This window comes from Alexandromys fortis, unplaced genomic scaffold (genome assembly GCF_014885135.2).
Source record: "Alexandromys fortis isolate MF-2015 unplaced genomic scaffold, M_Fortis_MF-2015_v1.1 scaffold_3, whole genome shotgun sequence".
In the NCBI taxonomy this organism is placed as follows: Eukaryota; Metazoa; Chordata; class Mammalia; order Rodentia; family Cricetidae; genus Alexandromys; species Alexandromys fortis.
The window spans coordinates 21,253,489-21,273,802 of NW_026067909.1; the positions used below are offsets into that span (position 1 = coordinate 21,253,489).

General features: G+C 39.1%; 1 protein-coding gene across 3 annotated transcripts in view; it reads left to right on the forward strand.

Annotated features, from left to right (window-relative positions):
- Lpxn (leupaxin) overlaps positions 1 to 12,138 on the forward strand; it is a 28,418-nt gene extending 16,280 nt beyond the window's left edge. For 2 of the 3 annotated variants that reach the window (XM_050136529.1, XM_050136530.1), the window contains exons 4-9: positions 690 to 789; positions 3,770 to 3,937; positions 4,629 to 4,802; positions 4,921 to 5,002; positions 10,243 to 10,391; positions 10,710 to 12,138. In XM_050136529.1, coding sequence (XP_049992486.1) covers positions 760 to 789; positions 3,770 to 3,937; positions 4,629 to 4,802; positions 4,921 to 5,002; positions 10,243 to 10,391; positions 10,710 to 10,979 — 873 coding nt within the window. In that variant the 5' untranslated portion in view covers positions 690 to 759 and the 3' untranslated portion in view covers positions 10,980 to 12,138. The remainder of the gene's footprint in view (positions 1 to 689; positions 790 to 3,769; positions 3,938 to 4,628; positions 4,803 to 4,920; positions 5,003 to 10,242; positions 10,392 to 10,709) is intronic. The other variant, XM_050136528.1, reaches the window with a different exon arrangement.
- Positions 12,139 to 20,314: the final 8,176 nt, after the last annotated feature.

Sequence of the window (20,314 nt, forward strand, 5' to 3'; positions counted from 1 at the left end):
ATATTTTTTTTTTTTCCTTCACAGAAGAGGGACTGCTGGGTCATATGATAGTTCTAGTTTTCATTGTCTTGGAAAGACTTCATATAGTTTCTCAGGGTGACTACACCGACCTGCAAAGCACTGGTAGATTACATTGCTTTCCTTTCTCTATTCTTTTTATGGACTTTGCTCCATGCTGTGGTGAGTGTAAAGTGGTATCTTGTAGTAACTTTGATTTGGATTTTCCTGAAAATTAGTGAGGTTGAGCACCTTTTTGTATACTGGATGACTGGTAGTTATTTTTAGAGGAGTGTTTATTCATATCTCTTGGTTACCTATAAAACTTTTATTGCATATGACTTATAATTTTAAAATTTTCTATTAAAATGCTAGCTATGGCTTTAAAGCTCTGTTTTAAGGTTGCCTGGAATCTAGAAATTGGAGACATGTCTAGCACTTTCCTTCATACACTTGAGAACAAATAGGTTATTTATTTATTTAGGTGGTCAAGAAGAAACAGATACACAATGCAGAGAGGCTTTATTTAAACATTTAGAGTAGCAGCTATTTTTAAAATACTCCCTGTCTCTGATTTTTAGATTCATGTCAAATAGGTTAGTAGGTAAAATCGTATTCTCTGATACTTATATGGGACTTAATATTTATTTGAGTTTTTATATGTTAATATAACTTTTTTCTTCTGTCTGTAGTGAGGTCCAAGAGCCAAAAGAATCAGTACCACCTCCTAAAACCTCAGCAGCTGCTCAGCTGGATGAGCTCATGGCCCACCTGAGTGAAATGCAGTCCAAGGTGGGTACAGTGTGGGACATAAAGTCTGGGTTCCAGAGAGGCACCGAGTTAGCATGGTAGTGGTCAGTCTCTTATCCTCTGCTTGGGAATTCTAAGGTGGTGTTCATTTTCCTAGATTAAATTTAATTCAGCAGAGAAAATCATTTGGACATTAATGGTGACATGGTATAGGCCTTGATATGGAAGAGATTGGGGTATTTATGGTATAGCCAGTCATAAAACTCTGCAATGGTTTTAGAATAAAAGGTTGGTGATTTTCCAAAATGAGCAGAGCACAGCCCAGGGATTTTGAAAGGTTAATCAGATTTTGTCAGAGCAGTTGTGATGGGATTTAGGATGGACACAGAATGGTAAGGATTGGAGAGATCCCTAAGGCAAAGGCTCCCCTGGAGGCATGATGATGCAGAGGTCTAGTAAACATGTGTGCCTGAGGAGGACAGAGGTCAGGAGGCTGAGACAGAGCGAGCGAGGCCAAAGGAAGAAAGATGAGTTTTGAGACCATACTGAGATAAAATTAGCTCTTTTTTCTTGTCTGTAAAATGAAAATATCAGACTGACAGAGAGCAGAAATCAGATCAGGAGTCTTAAGCATTTATCAAGGACACAGATCTAGAATCCTTAACACAGAGAATCCAGCCTTTTAAAATCTGGTTGCATGTTAAGGGGCATACTCATGGAATCAGTATGAAATATTTAAGGCAGACTGTTAAAGTGTGTATGATAGAAGAGTACAGGACGGTACAGCATGGGACTCCCACGTCACACATGGTGCCTAGCACACAGTGAGGAAGTCATACACAGTTGTTGGAGGGACAGATGAATAAACGTCACAAACAAGGCTCTCTATTGGCGAATACTCTGTAGTTAGCTAACATCTACACTAAAGTTGAGAGTATTGACTGTGCTGCACACTTGATGATGCTAGAAAAACAAATTAGGAAATTTATAATGTTTCTTCTTAAATTATGTCCTGGTGTGTTTATATTTTAACTTAAAATGTATATTTTAAAACTAAACAATGCATATACATTGCACAAAATCAAAAGTACAAAAATGTTTGTAGTGAACAAGGTCCATCATTTGTCCCAGATAGTCCTATATTGCCCCCTGCAGGTCATCAGTATGTACTGCATTTTATGTATGTATCTGGAAATGTTTTGGAATATGTAAGCAAAGAGACGTAGATGTAGAGAATATACAGTTATATTTTTACTTAGTTATTTTTCAAATTTTTCAAATGTAAAATTAATTATTTTTGGTACCTCTGGACATTGATCTTTTGGATAGATACCTCTCTGTAGTGAGAAGGCCACTTGTTTGTTCCCGGCTACCCAGCCCCTAAATAATCACATAGAAACTTATTTAAATCACTGCTTGGCCCATTAGCTCTAGCTTCTTATTGGCTAACTCTTGCATGTGTATTTTAACCCATCTCCATTAATCTTAATCTGTGTATCTACACGTGACTGTGGCTTACTGGGTAAAATTCTGTCCTGTCTGTCTCTGCCAACAGCTCCATGGCTTCCCCCTAAACTCTGTCTCCTTTCTCCCAGGATTAAGTTTAGTTTCCCCACCTACCTCTATTCCCTGTGCAGGCACAAGACAGTTTCTTTATTAACCAATGATATTCATAGCATACACATCACCTCTCAAACACTATCTTCCATTATATAAAGGGAAGGAAAGAAATATGTTTGAGGATAAATTTTTTAAGGGAAATTACCATAATGAGTTGTAAAATAATGTGAAGATTTTATAGACAGTAATGATTGAATAACTAGAGAAAGCAGATATTAGCAGAACTATCCAGGAGAATATTGGGAACCTGCCTGCTCCAACAAGAAGGCTTTTAACTGTGAAATAGAAAATGAGATTGGGAAGACATTAATTAGTAGGTGTGAAACTGTGACTATCCATTTGATTATAAAAAAATCGATGGGTAGGCAGTGGATCTGTTTGAGACACTATTTATTTGAGCAGATAAACATTGGAAAGGACATGAAATGATGGAGGAAAAAAAGGCTTTTGTGTGTGTGTGTGTCTGTGTACAACTGATGAGTGATTTATAATAACAAGTTTGGATCTATCTTCTAATAATGTAATCTCATTACCTTCTCTGTTAACACTGTCTTTAAACATTGTACAAATCATTTCAAAGTAGTATAGCATAACTAATAAAAACCCAGAGACATATATTGGGGTTCAAACTGAAAGATCAGAGAAGTAAAGCAGCCAACCGCTAGAGAGCTCTTACTTCTACAAAATCTTCAGACTGAAAGAGAGCGAGTTCCTGTCTCATCTCACCTTATATTCCTCTCTAGTGCTGGGATTAAAGGCATGCACCACCACTTTCTGGCCTCTATGGCTAACTAATGTGGCTGCTGCTGGGAATAAAGATGTGTGTCACCACCATCTGGCCTGTATGGCTGACTATTGTGGCTACTTTGCACTCTGATCTTCAGGCGAACTTTGTTTATGAAAACACAAGTGAAATGTCACTATAAAGTGTTGCACATCTGCTTCCCTCTACTCATAGAATAAAAATTCCATGAGGCTAGAAACTTGGTATGCTTATATACTGCTTAATAGCAAGTTCTAGAATGCAGACTGTGACAAATTAGGTGCTTGACAATTAATAAATGAATAAAAGAAAGAGATGACTAATATTCATCTGGGGTCAGGTCATTGTAAGAGCTACAAAAATATAATCTTTTTATACTCAATTTTTTCATTAGACAGAGGATTTACAAATCAATGATAAATGATCAAATTTCATTTCACTCAAGGAATTTAAAATGATATGGAAATAAAAGTATTTTTATTTATGTTCATGTTGGATGTCTCCAGTTCCTTGAAGAAAAGTTAGGGAAAGACAAGATCAGACATTAGAAGTATAGGAATAGGTTGTATACAACAAATGCCAAGAAGAATAAAGGTCTGTACAGACTGATTTCTATTCATGGTTCTTTCCTTGTCCAAGGTTTCAGTGACAGCAGATGCCAGCAGGAAACCCTCACCAGACAAACAGGATCACAAGGCATCGTTGGACTCAATGCTTGGGGGTTTGGAACAGGAACTACAAGATCTTGGGATTGCCACCGTGCCCAAGGGCCACTGTGCTTCCTGCGAAAAGCCAATTGCTGGGAAGGTAGGGTAATCCAGGATGTTGGTCCAATCAGTCTGTGTCTGTGGGTGTCCAAGAATGGCCTTTTCTTTGTATTCTAAGATATTTTAATTTTTTGTTAACAACCACTGATGGCTTATATTATTCTGGATCCTAAGTTAAGTGATTTATTAGTATTTCTACAGTTAGTAGTTTAATCAATCTTTTAAGGAGATTTTATTATCATATCTTTTGCAAAAACAAGGAGGTCAAGCGCTCAGAGACGTTGCTTGGAAAGATCAAAGTCTAGTAAGAAAGAAGCAAAGGGAACATTTGAGTTGAGGATGGTCTGCCTTCTGAGTTTGAATTCCTAATCACTTTTATTCACTGCCATTTCTGAGATGACCTTTCAAACTGCTTTCTCTCTTCAGACATTTCTTCAGACTAACTCTGAACCATTATTACCAAATCCACAGCGCAGGGCTTTCCAATTTGATTCTGGAAGGATGCGAGGCAAGGTGTGCAGAGACTCAGAGCTGAGAAGTAAATTCTGCTTGGCTTCTTGATTAATCAGCATGGCAGGTCCCTTTTACTATTCTTTTAAGCATGGTTGCAGATGTCTTTAATGTAACCTAGGTTTTCCCAGGAGGTCTTGTCTAATGGAATGCAGCATGCAGAGTGCCCTCTAGAGGTGCATTCTGCTGCACTGCCATGCCAGGCTCTGTGGTATCCCTAGGTGATCCATGCTCTGGGGCAATCCTGGCACCCAGAGCACTTCATTTGCAATCACTGCAAGGAGGAGATTGGCTCCAGTCCCTTCTTTGAACGGAATGGCCTGGCCTACTGTTCCAAGGACTACCACCACCTGTTCTCTCCACGTTGTGCCTACTGTGCTGCTCCCATCATGGATGTGAGTAACTCCCCAGCCCTGTCAGCTTTCATGTAGTATCTGATTACTTATGAAGAGCAATGGCCCTGTTTTACAACTCTGGAGCCTTCTAATACCTCTCCATGTGTGCCGTTTCCAGAAAGTGCTGACAGCAATGAACCAGACATGGCACCCAGAGCACTTCTTCTGCTCTCACTGTGGAGAGGTGTTTGGTGCAGAAGGTAAGTGGGAGGCTACGACTGCAGGCTGAGAGCTGGGAAGGCCAGCAGCACTCTTCCTTGGCATTGCTGTCTGCTTAGTTTCTGTTCTCAGCACTGCCGCTTAGAAGTCAGTTTCATGCCTAGATGTTGTCTCTTTACTTTTCCCTATCATTACTACTTTTGCTTTAAATTGATTTTTTTTTTAAATTAAAGAAGTGGAAATCCATCATTTAAAAACAGATTGTACCTCTGGAGATGGCTTGGCAGGGGAAGCCCTTGCTGCACATTTATGAAGAAGACTTGAATCTGCTTAAAAGCTAGGGCTGGTAGCACAAGTCTGTGTTCCTTCCAAAGATGTGAGGTTTCTAAGGACAATCCTTAGAAACTTGCAGGGCAGCTAGCCTAATGCACACAGTGCAGACAGAAGAGACTGTCTCGAACATGGAAGGAAAGGACTGAACCAGAAGTTGTCGTTACCTCTACACATGAATTATGGCATATGTAACCAACATGCAAAGACACATACATACCCCCTCTCCCACACACAATGTGTCACTGTTACTTACAAGTATGAACCAATTTTTTCCCTTGGAATTAAAATTTGAGTTGCTTTCTTCTAGTTTAGTTTACACTATACTTACCACTAATTTACCTGATAGAACCATAAAATCCTTATCAAAATAGTCAGCTGCATCTGCTAATAAGCCTGATCCATTTTATTTTATTGATGAGTTTGCTCTAACCTGAAATGCTTTCTTCCTGCTAAGTAGCAGTCATTTTAGTTCTTTCCCCTAAATTATTCCTGGAATCTGCTGTTACTACCTTTGTCTTTAGATCCTCTATTTCCTGGACCCCACTTCTCCTTTCTTTGAATGTGTTTTGATCACTTCCTGCATGTATAATGGGCATCCTGATTACTGTAACTTCCCGCTCTAACCTCCCATCTACCTGATTTTACCTCCTTCTTCCTCCTGATAAGTACCCTTTCCACACTTTTTGTTGTTGTTGATTTTTTCTTTTTTGGTCTGATTGTTGAGACCCACTGTGTTTAACCAGGTGGGAGAGTTTCAGTGGTAGAGAAGATGTCAACTTGTCAGCCGTTCCTAATGTGCCTTTCCCCACTCCCAGTGGAGAGCTCGACTTGTTTCTTAGGTATGCTAGAGCACCCAGAGTCTCCACTAGGTAGTTTCAAATAGTCCCTGTGTTTTGTGACATGATGGGGCATCAGCTCATCCAATAGCTTTTCAGACTTGAGCCAGTCCTGTCTAAACTTGAGAAGTACTTTGAATTCAGGTACTGGGAGAGCTCATGCTGATGACCGCAGCAGTGAAAGTGGATATCCCTTCCAGCCTTAGATCTGTCATGTTAGAGGCCACTCTTGTACTTTACATTATAAAAACAAACAAACAAAGCAGCAACCACCAGAAAAATCCTTACTAATATTTCATACTGTCATCTCCTTTCTTTTTCTCATTTTCTTTGTGATTCTTTCATAACATAAATAATTCCTTACATGTTTTTATTCTGTCACTGCCCTTGAGTTGCCTCAACATAGAATTATAGGAATTGTATATTAATATACAGTGGGAAATGTTTGCATTCCTAATTCTTAGGACTGTGTTCAGCTTCCATAATTGAGGTTTCCATTAAGCCTTTATTTTCATTTTGTATACTACCCAAATTTTTATTGCATTTTTATTTTGCCTGTGAATGTGAGCGTACCATTTTATACATATGGAGGTTAGCAAACAGGGTGAGTCAGTTCTCTCCTTCTGCCTCGTGGGTCCCAATGATTGAACGTAGGTCCTCAGGCTTGGTGGTAAGTTCCTTTAGCCACTGAACCATCTCACCAGCCCTGTTTTGTCTTCTATATGTGACCCATTTTAACAGTTTGCAAGGATTTATTTTATGAATTGTCCTGACATTTTGTCCCTCTTTTATTGTTCATTTTGGTTTTGGAGCATTGGAGTGCCGTGTAGCTCGGGCTGGTTTGAGGTTTACTGTTTAGGTGATGATGTCTCCCAGTCTCTTCTCTACACCTTCCAGGAACACACATGCATGTGGATGCTAGAGGGAATTTTAGGTATTATTCCTCAGGGCCATAACTACGTGTGTGTGAGTGAGTGAGAAAAGGCCTGAAGCTTGCCGAGTAGGCTTGACTCTTTTTGGAGCCCCACGATACCAACAGTCTCCCCAGTTGTGGATTACAAATGTGTGTCACTATGCCCAGTTTTTATTTGTTTGTTGTTTGCTTGCCTATTTACTTATTTGGTGGGTTCTGTCTGGGGATCTAACACAGTTCCTGGCCTTGTGTTTACAAGGCAAGCACTTCATTGACTGAGATATCATTGAAGGGATGGAAAGAATTTGAACTCAGGTCTCATTTCTGTAAGTGCCACATCACACTTTTGTTAACATATTCTAAGTACTCTTTGGCTGAGATTTAATTCTCCTGTTGCTAAGTTTCCTTACCTTCTCAGTACCAACTTATACTTTACTGGCAATAGAGTCAGACATGATAGTACCGACATAAGGCACTAACAAAGTTCTTTGTAGTGATTTGCTTGTCCATTGGAGCTTGTTCAAAGCACTTAATACGTCAAAATGATACATATTTCCTGTATCAGTAGCAATAGAAATATGAAAATTAATTAGACTAAATTAATAAATAGCCATTAAATGAATACTGTCTGATGGAGAATTCTTTGCTCTAAGCTTAACAGCCATCCTCTTCATCTGAGCAGGGGTGGCTACCTACATGAGACGTTCATTGAGTTTATTGACTATAGATATTCCTTCATAGAATAAAGGGCTAACTGGCCAACTGAATGTGATTCTGCTCTAGTGTGGTACATGGTCTCATGTTCTCAAGAGGTGCTAGAGCATACAGCATATTTAACGTTAGTGGAAGAGGAAACTCTGTGCTGCTGTACTAAAGTTGTTATCCATGTTCAGGGAGGCTATCTGGTGGTGTGGCTGCTTTGGGATTACCCATACTCTATAAACACAATGAACTCAATGATTCCCTAAGTTGGACTTTTGTGAAATCATACTTTGGCTTATCTTTGATGACCTATAAGGAGAGGGTGAACAGCACCATCTATTGATAATTATGTTGTAGAAATTGCCTGGAAACAGGAAAGGGAATATTTGAAGAACAGCCATAGTTGCATACAAAAGAAAAATGCCCAACCCTTAAGGATAACTAGTTGTTCTTGAGTTGGGCTCATCCTAATCTGATGGTTCACTGGTTCATGATGATATGAAATAAACATGAAATTACACTGAAAACATATATTAATAGAGGCAATGGCAATGGAGCCATTTACTACTTAGAAGTTCCTTTTGGGTTATAGTCATGTTCTTTTTCCTGGCTTTCTCATAAATGGGTCCACTGTCATATGGTCAGTTCATTAATTAGATAGCATCCTGACTTTTATTCCAGGACACAGACACATAAAGAGTTTTGATAATAACAGTTAAATGGAACCTCCTGGGAAATTAAATTCATCTGCATTTTTCTTCAGTTCGGAGAATCCCTCTTTAAGGCTAAAGTTTTTAAATGCATTGGCCCTTAGCGTTTTTTCCTAGGGACCTATGTCCTCAGTGCTTCCCATCTTTCTTTTTAATTGTTCATTATCTCGGCCATGCAGGTGCTCTTTGATTTCCCCTGTGGCTAAGAGACACTGGAGTGAAAACACTCTCCCATGTCTCTGTGGTAACTTTTAATTGTCAGTGTCTTTCATTCATTCTCTTGAGGTAATTGGCCCCTGAGCGAGCCTTCAGGACAGTGCAGAAACTTTTCCAATTTAGGGGGTTACTATGCACAGAAACATTATAGCAATTTTGGTGGATAGATTGCTTTGATTCCCCTCCTGAGACTCACCCAAGTAGAAATGGAGAGTGTTACTCTCCTACTGTCTCACTCTGGAGACCAACTGCTCTGCAGATTCCTAAATGGGGTTCATACCTAGGTTAGGGAGTATGTCTTGCAGCTTTCTTAAGAAATACCAACTTATATCACTTGTTAAGAATGCAAAATCTTTAGTGCCATAAATAAAAAAAAATTGGGGGGGGTGGGGAGAGGAGGGAAGACCTAGCAATCCGCATTTTAACAAATTTTCAGGTGAGTGAGACATGCTGGAGTGAAAAAGAATTCTGTTTTACTCCAAAAGATACCTGTGGGTATTTCTTTCCTTAAGTAGTGATGATGGCGGTGTGGGGTTGACATTCACTTTACCTGAAACAGACTCTAGATATCTTCTCAATGGGTCAGAAGAAAAAGAGAAAAGTAGAGTAAGCTTTCTGAGTCTGTGGGGTTCAAAGAATAACACAGGACAGATATGAAATTGCTAGGTTGGATTCTTAGATCCCTAGGCCTTACGATTCTGACAACTTACCCATTTTTGTTTTAGAGAAAACATAATTGAGTGAAGCAAGCTCCATCCAACAGTGACAAGAACGAAAGATGGAAAGAACAGCCATGGGATTTAGGTCCTACTCTGATATCCTATTACAGTTTTGTGATCTGGCTACTATGATCACAGGACCTTTCTAGAATCTTCCTGGAGTAGACAGCTTGAACAACCCACTAAACACACTTTGTTTCATACCACTAGGCTGGTGAGGCACAGGGTGGCTTCTCATGTGTATACAGTTTTGGTTAGGATATTTGCACTTAGTTGATCTATCAGTTTCCATGGAAAGGTCAAGTTTTGGATGCATTTAAGTTAGAGGTGGGATGTGAGTTTTCTCTCCTCCACTGACTAGTTAACTATGGATAACTTATCAAGGTTAATTACTATTTAGTGTTATCTTATTTTAAAGTATTTTAAACATTGTGTGTGGGGGGTAATGGTAGCAAGACCAATGGCATCTAGTTTCTCTCAGAGCTAATTTTTCAGTGAGGGAAGACAGCCTATAACAATGTTTTAAGATAAAGTAAGTGCTATGAAGATGGATTGACAGAGAAGGGCTGGGTTGATGCCAATAGAAAGGTGACCTTTTGAGCTGAATTACAGTTGTATCAGTGGCAGGAATAGAACTTAGGTCTAAGGGAACACTTTGTATCAAGGTGTTAAGGAGAAATAGTCCCTAGTACTTAGACTCTGATCCAGGTTCAATGCTAAAAGGCACCTGCATTTTGAACATGGGGATACTAAAGTTGGGAAAGGTTACAATAATGACCTTATCTCTGCTTCTAATGTAGCTTTAAAGTACTCAAAGGCTGAAACTATGAATCTTTGATTTTGTCTTTTCAGGTTTTCATGAGAAGGACAATAAGCCATATTGCCGAAAAGATTTCTTAGCCATGTTCTCACCTAAGTGTGGTGGCTGCAACCGTCCAGTGTTGGAAAACTATCTTTCAGCAATGAACACTGTCTGGCACCCAGAGTGCTTTGTGTGTGGGGTTTGTATGCTCAATTACCTTCAGTTTTAGGGAAAATCGAATCGTATTCTTCCCCAAGAGGACTAGCTGCTACATAGTGAGATAGTTTCTAGTCTAAAGTGAGGAATCCATGTTAGTTTTATTTATTTATTTAAAAAGAAAAATAGGGCTTTTGCTGGTCTGTTTTGCAATGTGTAAATCTAGCCTTTGTTCGTCAAGGACCTGAGATAAATCCTACAACTGGCAGGTAACTGTCAAGAATTTTGAAGATGAACATCTTATTTGGTGGCATTACCTCTTGATGTGCATTTCTTTTGTCTGTGTTCACTCCATCCTCAGGACTGCTTCAGCAGTTTTTCTTCTGGCTCCTTCTTTGAACTGGATGGCCGTCCATTCTGTGAACTCCATTACCACCAACGCCGAGGGACCCTCTGCTATGGCTGCGGGCAGCCCATTACTGGCCGCTGCATCAGTGCCATGGGGCACAAGTTTCATCCTGAGCACTTTGTGTGTGCTTTCTGCTTGACACAGCTGTCAAAAGGCATCTTCCGAGAGCAGAACAACAAGACCTACTGTCAACTCTGCTTCACTAAGCTCTTTCCACAGTAGTTCCCTTTGATCCGCCATCTACGTCGTGTTGCCTGAGACCAGGGCAGGGAAGAGCACACTTTGTTTCCCTGACCTTCACTCAGTGGGCTAGTAGAGTACAAAAAATGAGCAAATTAGGGAACTTCTGCATGTTACTAGGCCCATAATCTTATTTTTGAAGACATTTCTTATTATGTATTTGCATTTAGATCGAGATCATGCTATCAAGGCCCTCTGGAGGTATATTTCTTGTCACGTCCACCCTCAACCCGCAAGGATGACGCGACACCCGGAGCTCTTCTCACTGCAGTTTATTCCAGGACTTTATTCACTTTCTCTCTCTCTCTCTCTCTCTCTCTCTCTCTCTCTNCTCTCTCTCTCCTCTCTCTCCTCTCTCTCCTCTCTCTCCTCTCTCTCCTCTCTCCTCTCTCTCTGGGCAAACCTCTCCCAGCCCTTAAGTAGGCATGGGCTACCAATCCCGGATTGCCAGGTGGGCACCGCCCATAGGCCCACGCATGTGCAAGCAGCTGATGATCATTGTGTGATAATAGCATGAGTCAGGTCTTAGCCATAATTAGGAGCTGATTATCAGATGTGGCTTCATGCAGCTCGCTACAATTTGTCACGTGCACAATTCATTCCACCTCTGGTTTTCTGTTTCTCACCTTTTACCTCTACTGATGCCCCTCTCAGACCTTCAGCTGTGGGCCCCAGAATCTGACTTTTTCTTTTCTCTCAGGAGTCATGACTCTACTCTTAAGCCCTTATAGTGCCTTCCCTCAATGTTTGCTATTTTAAGAGGAAGTGTATTTTAACTGACATCTGTGTGAATAAAGCAGCTTGTGGTTTTGGTGACTCACTGTCATATTCATGTGATAGACAAATGTTTTGCTTCCTATATTATAGAACACCAGGTCCTATTGCAGCTAAATTTGTACCTCCTTTCTTCTTTCCTCGCATATAGCAGTGTAAACCCTTTTTTTAATCAGAAAAAGCTAAATGATGAGACTTATTGTTTCTAACTCTTCTCTTTAGTTTGGGCCTTTACCCATTTTACTTTTCAGACTGAAACCTTTGAATAATTACAAGGTAACAAGTCTTTTAGAATCTGTCTTCACTTTTTTTTTTTTATCTAAAAAGATCTGGTTTCCCATTAAATACCTTAAAAATACATTTCAAAAATAAAAAATGAAGGATGTGTTTCTTTCAAAACTACCTGATGGAGACAAATGACAAATGTCTGTGCATATTATCTCTAAGGAAAGATGTTATAAAAGATCAAATGAGGGTCTTTTAGTTTGGACAAGAAAGCTAAGCCACAAACAATTAATAATTGTTTTTTCAAAACACTTTAGGTTAATTTATAAAAAAAAACTTTACAAGTTACTGAAGAATCTGACCTTTTTTTTTTTTTTTAAGATCCTATTGGTTTGTTTACAGAGTAGGCTGCACATGGAGTCATGATTCTGTAAGTGAGGCACTCATTGGGCATGGTGTGCTTTGTTTTCTTACCAGAGTCTTCAAAAATAATTCTTTGACTATTTTATTATATCAGAAATCATAGTTTTTTTTTTTTTTTTTGGAATCCTAGATGCTGAGATTACAGGCAGACCCCTTTTCACTGGAAGGTGCTCCCCACAAAAAACTTAGGACCAAATGTGTTCTTTTTAGGTTGGTATGAGAATAGTACTTTTTAGAGATTAAAATGGACTAGGTAAATCTTGCCAAGATTCATTATATGTCTCCTTTGCTAGGATGAATAAAAAGGGAGTTTTGAGAGTTCAGAAGCAGTAGTGACAGCTAACTCTATGAAATAGGAACATATGTGGGAGGCCACAGAGAAAATGGAGCCATCTGGCCTTTTGTTTGGTTGGCTGAACATAACAGACGAAACAACGCACTTTCAGCTTCTCAGTGTCTTTCACTTTATCTCCACTGATGACATCAAAGCAGGTGTGAATGAGGCAGTGGTCACAGTAACTTTGGCACTTTGACAAAGTGAACTTGAGGTTTCAGTGCAAAATAAAAAAATGTTCAGGTGCAGAGTGCTTTCGTTTGTTTGAAGAACTGCCGTTTTGAGATCTTTTACAATGTAAGTATTTAAAAATATCAGAGAGTTGTCAGAACTCACAAGCATTTAGTTAAGAATAAAAGTGTCCTCCTTTCACAGTAGAGGTAGTTATGTTTGCTCCAGAAGAGATGCTGCCTCAAGACGCAGGCTTTTAACAAGAAAACAACCTTCAGGTAAATGTTCTCCTTAAGAAGCACCTGCCGACACCTAAGTGCATTATTTAAACTTACCACCTAACTTCTTTTCTTGGTTACAAGTAACTCCTAAATGTTCAAAAACATAAAACCCTTCTCCAAAGCAGTAGTTTTCCATCCTTGGCTACCTGTATACAGAAGAGAAGTTTAATTTAGAACCCTGCTGCTGAGGAGTTCCCACTTGGCCCACTATTCTGTGAAATAGTGGAGTTCTCCGGGATGATGCTTGGACAGACACAGTTGCTTTGCCTTATAAGGTTTGGTCACGTGTTCCTCTCATGGTATGTGATGCCTGTTCAATGTGTGTTCCTGTGTTTATTACTTATATGGGGAGGAAAAGTTTATTTTCTAGCTCTTATAAACAAAACTACAGTGAGTCATCCTAACTAGACTAGCATAGGTCACATTTCTATTAGTGACTATGAATTTATCCAAATTGTTGGGGGAATGGATTGTGCAGTTTGGCATGAGAGAAGCTGGAATCATTCACAGAATAGAGGCCGGATGGATTAAGAGTTCTAAAGCACACAGACTTTATGACGGTTGTGGGAACACTCAAAAACCTGGGTGCTATGGCTTAGTCTCAAACTTATATTTTCAAAGTGAACGTTTCCTTTCAGATGCCAATGGATCCGAGTCTCAGATGGTTCTCCTCGTGGTGAGCACTCTCACTTCTAAATGACCGAAGAGGAATCTATCTACCACATAATTTCCTCCAAAAGGATTCTTACCTGAAATATGATCTAATCTCTTAATCTCTTCATTATCCTAGTGTTAAATTGATTTATTAGAAATTTTTTTCTCACTTCATTAAAGACATATTCCAGAAAAACAAAACAAAAAACAAAAACAAAAAACCACAAAGTGAATACTTTAAAAATCTTAGTTTCATAGAATTTCAAAGCAAGCAAGTACGTGTTTATTCCTTGATGGTTCAGAAACAAAGGAAAGTGAAGTATGATGATGTCATGAGAAGTACATGGCAGAGGTATTGATTGCTTATAGGAACACAGCAGTAAGAAGCATCACAGGCTGGGAAGAGGCTCATTGTTAGGTGTGCCAATGTACACTTGTAATCCCAATGTTGGGAAATAGCAGAGATCAATAGATTTCTGGGGCTCTAAAGGTAGTGTAACTCAAACGGTGAGAGACTATCTTGAAAAATAATACATAAGCACATAGTACAACCTGTACATACACATACCCTGCCTCCCCCCCACCATACATAATGTCCACACAAAAGAAACTCCAAGGAAGATTTGGTTTAGGAATGTGAAAACAAAAAAAAAAAAACAAAACTTCTAGCTGAAATAAAGATGAATTGCATAGCATGCTCAGGGCTCTAGGTTTGATACCCACAACTACAAAAACAAAACAAACACATATTTAAAGATAAGGAGTGACTTCTTTTTTTCTTTTTTGTTTTTTCAAGACAGGGTTTCTCTGTAGCTCTGGAGTCTGTTCTGGAACTAGCTCTAAACTAGGCTGGCCTTGAGCCTCCTGAGTGTTGTAATTAAAGGCATGCACCACCACTGCCCAATAAGGAGTGACTTCTTTTTTTTTTAAACTTGTGTTGCCAAATTTTATTTTTATTTCTTTTTTAAATTGATTTATATTGAGCTCTACATTTTCCTCTGCTTCCCTCCCTGCCCTTCAACCCTCTCCTAAGGTCCCCATGCTCCCAATTTACTCAGGAGTGACTTCTTTTGAAGATAAGTTACAAGCCAGTCTTCAGTAAGGCCAAAAGCAAGACTCACTAAAATACAAGACTGGAAAAGCTTCTGTCTGTTCCCAAGACAAAGAAAGTTTGTACTAGATAGAATTTGCCACTAATGTAGCAGCTAAGAGCTGGGTCTCTAGAGCTCAAAAGGGAATGGAAATCTATTGAGAGCCACAGGACTGATAAATTTTGGATGAGGGGCAGGGCTTCAGGTGTGCGTTCCATACAACCTAGAATATTTCTGGTAGGCAGCAAGGACTCAAACTAATAAATTTTGGATGAGAGGCAGGGCTTCAGTTGTGCATTCCACACAACTTAGATTGTTTCTGGTAGGCAGCAAGGACTCAAACCTATCTGTAAGAAATGAGACAGTTTGTGTGAGAGGTTTCCTGCCCCAGATAGGATAACCATACAGTACCTAAATAATATCATGTGGGAAGATAGCCCCTGCATTCAGGATTCTGGAAAATTGCATAGATTTTCTCGATGAAGTAAGTCCATGTTCCCTCCCTATCTTAACACCCAATCTTTAACAAGTGGTGTATTAAAGATTTAATATTTTTGCTTGGGATAATTGCCCAATTTCAGTTAGAGCTATTTCAGATCACAGGTGCTTGACAAATATTATCAGCAATGTACAAACCAAAACTCAAAGAGGGGTTTGCTCTCTTTAAACTTTAGTTAAGAGGGGAATTTGACTTTAGACTGTAATGCATTTGTACTTTGAAGTGTTGTGGCGAGTAAGAGAATTGAGGATAGGGATGAGAAATCAAGTAGAATCATGATTTATGTTTGCTTGTGTTTTAGCTTTCCTTGACCCAAATCTTCAGTTTAGTTTGTTAATAAGGAGCCACATCCTCCACTTTAGGTATATGTAGTTTAGGGATGATTGAATCCATCTTCTGCTTGTGGAGTGGACCAGTTGCAAGTCTGACCAGAAAAGGTACTGCATTAGTAATTTTTGCCTTTGCTGTCTGTGACCAAATACTTGACAAGAACAACTTAGAGGGAAACAGGGCCTATTTTTGGCTCATGATTTGGCTCATTTTAATGGTGAAGACATAGCAGCAGGAGGATGAAGCTGCTTGTTCATATCTGGGTAGATCAGGCAGCAGAGAAAGAGGAATGCATGTTCTCAGCCAGTGTTCTCCATTTCCTTTTTCATTATTTCCTAGACTCTAGCCTAAAGAATAGCGAGGCCTACATTTAGTGTGGGCCACCCCACTAGTTAATTCCCTCTGTCAAACCTTCACGAGAAACCCTTGGTGTTTCCTAATTCCATCAGGTTGACAATATAAATTAATTACTGTTCCCCTCTACTGAGAATTTGCTCAGGATAGACATGTGACTCCACAGTGACCTCCTGGTTTGAGAAAGAAGAGTTCCCACCTGTTTGATGTGCTAGTTGTGAAAATAATACAATCTCTTAATCTCCTCCCACTCTTCAACTGGCTTTGGGAGCTCAGCCCAGTGCTCCAGTATGGGTCTCTGCCTCTGTTTCCATCAGTTTCTGGATGAAGGTTCTATGGTGATATTTAAGAGATTCATCAATTTGACTACAGGGAAAGGACAGTTTGGGTACCCTCTCCTCTATTGCTTGGCCTCTTAGCTGGGGTCATCCTTGTGGATTCCTGGGAATTTTTCTGGTGCCAGGCTTCTTTCTAGCCTCATAATGGCTTCCTCAATCAAAATATCTCTTTCTTTTTTTCTCATCTCTGTCCTTACTCCATCTTAACTATCCTGTTCCCTCAAGTTCTCCTCCCCACTTCCCGTCTCCCTTTTCTTTCCTCTTTTCTTTACACCCTCCCTTCCCCCCCCCCCCTCCGTGCTCCAAATTTTGTCAGGTGATCTTGACTATTTCCCATTTCAAGGTTGATCTATATATGTTTTTCTTAGGGTTCACCTTGTTACTTAGCTTCTCTAGGATCATGTACTATAAGGGTTAATATCATTTGCTTTATAGCTAGTATCCACTTAGTAGTAGTGCAACCTCATAGCTGCTGAAAAATATCTTTATTATTTAAGCAAAGCCTGCCTGAGAAAGAAGCTAACAAAGAAGAAAGTAAAACTGAATGATGGAGAGGTTCCTTTCACTTTTAAAAGCTACCCAATTTTGCCAGATCAGCACTTTCATCCTAGACTGGAAAATCAAATTAATGAATTAATTCTTGTGCCATTTAAGCTGATTTGAATTGGTATTCTGTTACTGATAGGGTGTATGGAGCAGACATTCTGAATTTTACTAGTTTAAAGTATAATGAAGGAATGAATAAATGAAACGAACTTGGTCAATATGTATACCCACTGGCTATATATTGAATGTCTTCATAAGAATTAATAGATAGGAGGGGGGGGAAGGGAGACGGGGAGGGAAATGGGAGGCGGGGAGGAGGCGGAAATTTTTTTCAATAAAAAATTATATTAAAAAAAGAATTAATAGATAAAAATAATTTATAGTCACTGCTCTATGTTTCCTTACACTATAACAGTGAAACATGTTTTAAACATAAAGTGTACTGTGTGTTCTTTGTATATGTGGAACAAAAACTTGCCCCTCATACAATTTGCCAGCAGAGTTGAGGAATGTGTGTCAACATTATTAAAGAAAAAGAGATTCAAAAGTTTCTTGGGAGTCGTGATAATATGCCTTTCCTAGTTTTCAGTTATGGAAAGCTGTTAAATGCTATTACCTCAGCTATGCATGTATACAGTGAAAAATAGTTTTTAAAATCCTTGTATCTAATTTTCAAACAAAAAAGTTAGAAAATTACTTCTTTATTTCAAACACAGCTACATTATGGATTAGGGATACATTGGTGTTGTGAGGGGTAAATATGCCCAATATAACAGCCTTGTTCTTAAATTAAAGCTTTCAAGAGATTGAAGATGTGAAAAACATTTCTAGTGATTCTGAGAGGTGACCTTATGCACCCCTGGAAATTGAGGTATGGTGATTTCCATTATGTTCAATGACACTTAGAAAATATAACGTTCACTCTGTCGGCACTTTTTTACATGTCATATAATAATGATATAATGAGTAAGTTATATTACAGGTGCCATGTGGTACCCAGGTGTTCCATGTCCTTCTCCACTGTGTAACCCTATGGCTGTCTCTGACCACCCATCCACAACTTTTCCACAACACTCTAGATCTAGCCTGAGTCTCATAACTAGTGTTCTGGCCTGCCCATACTACCCCTGCCTGCTAGCACAAAGGAGCTTTAAATGTCAACCAGGAGCCTTACTACCTGAAATCACCTGCTGGTCCCTTCTACAGCCCTTCCAACCAACCCACATGTACTTAAACTTTGCACATTCCCATTCAGGATCTAGCCACGGAACTCTCTCTGACTACCCATCCACTTCTCCACAACTCTCCAGATTTAGCCTAATCCCACATATAGTGTCCTAGCCTAGTCTGGCTTCCCATGTTTGTACTTGAAGAATAAAAACATATCCATACTTATCACCCTGCACAGAATTCAAGTCCAGATGGACCAAAAACTTCGACATAAAACCAGATATGCTGAATTTGATAGAAGAAAAAGTGGGGGATATCCTTGAATTCATAGGTACAGGAATAGACTTTCTGAACAGAATACCATTAGCAAGTCACTAAGATCAACAATTAATAAATGGGACCTCATGAAACTGAGAAACTTCTATACAGCAATGAACACAATCATTTAGACACGGCAGCAATCTACAAAATGGGAAATGATTTTCACCAAGTCTATATCCAATAGAAGGCTAATATTCAAAATATATAAAGAACCCAAGAAATTAGGTATCACAAAAATAACTCAATTAAAGAATGGAGTAGAGATCTAAACAGATAGTCCTGAATATAGGGAACTCAAATGGCTGAGAAACAAATGTACAACATCCCTGGCCATCAGGGAAATGTAAATCAAAACTACTTTGAGATTTCATCTGACACCTGTCAGAATGACAAAGATCAATAGAACAAGTGGCAACTCATGCTGCCAGGATTGTGAAGTAAGGGGACTACTCATCCACTAATGGCAGGAGTGCAAACTCATATGATGTGGGAGTGATTTCTTATTAATAAACAGCGAGATGTCTCTGTCATTTCTAGAGCTTTGGATTTCTTGTTTGCTTAGGTAATATTATATCCTTCTGGACTCTTTGATGGAGTTGAAGAATGGTTAGCTATAGTTATAGTTTTCCTTAGTTACGATAAAATATAAAATAGATATAATTATTGTAACTGTAAATAGTACTTGATAACTGTTTTGTTATATGTAATTTTACTATGTTAAAGTTAAAGCCTTTCTTTTTTGTTTAAACAGAAAAAGGGGAAATGATGTGGGAGTGATTTCTTATTAATAAAGAAACTGCCTAGGCCCATTTGATAGGCCAACCCTTAGGTGGGTGGAGTAAACAGAATAGAATGCTGGGAGAAAGAAGCTTAGTCGAAGAGTCGCCATGATTCTCCCACTCCAGACAGACGCAGGTTAAGATCTTCTCTGGTAAGCCACCTCGTGGGCTACACAGATTATTAGAAATGGGTTAGATTAATATGTAAGAGCTAGCCAATAAGAGGCTACAGATAACGGGCCAGCTTGTGGTTTTTGAGCATAATTCAGACATTTATTCTCTTTGATGTCTTTCTTGAGCTCTCTTTTTCTCACTGTATGCATGTTGTCTTCTTTAAACTCCTTGAATTCTTTGATGATGTTTATAATTGTTCTTTAAATTCTGTGTAACTTATGTGTAATTCTTATTATCCAACATTTCTCCAGCACCAGTGGGTTCTAGAGAGAAGATACTGGCATGATCTTTCATTTTTTTGGCATTTTTTGCAAGGAGATTTGAGCATTTGGACTTCTTTGTTTCTGAATCTGTTATGGACTGTGCAAGCTGGATCAGAAGAGAGGTTGGAAATGGCCCTAGTGGAATGAAGGCACGTGGATAGAGGGGACTGTTCTAACATAGGATATGCATCCTTATTCAAACCTGGAGTGTGAGGGTAGATATGACTGGGTGAAAAGGTCAAATATAGTGAAATACAATTAATAAAAACTCAGAGATAGAATTTGGATTTAACCTGAAGATCAAAAAAGCAAAACAGCCACTGGCTCTTATCTCTACTTCAGTCTGAAAATGGTGAGACTCCAGGAGTCTCAGAATGAGACTGAACCTGAGAGATGTCTCCACCCATTGCATAATCCTCTCTAGTTCTGGGATTAAGGGCATGCACCACTACGGCCTGGTTTCCATGGCATGCTACTGGAATTAAAGGTGTGTGTCATTGCTGCCTAGTCTGTAAGACTGGTCAGTATGGATATTTTACTTTTCTAATCCTTAGGCAACCTTTATTTATTAAAATACAAACAAAATGCCC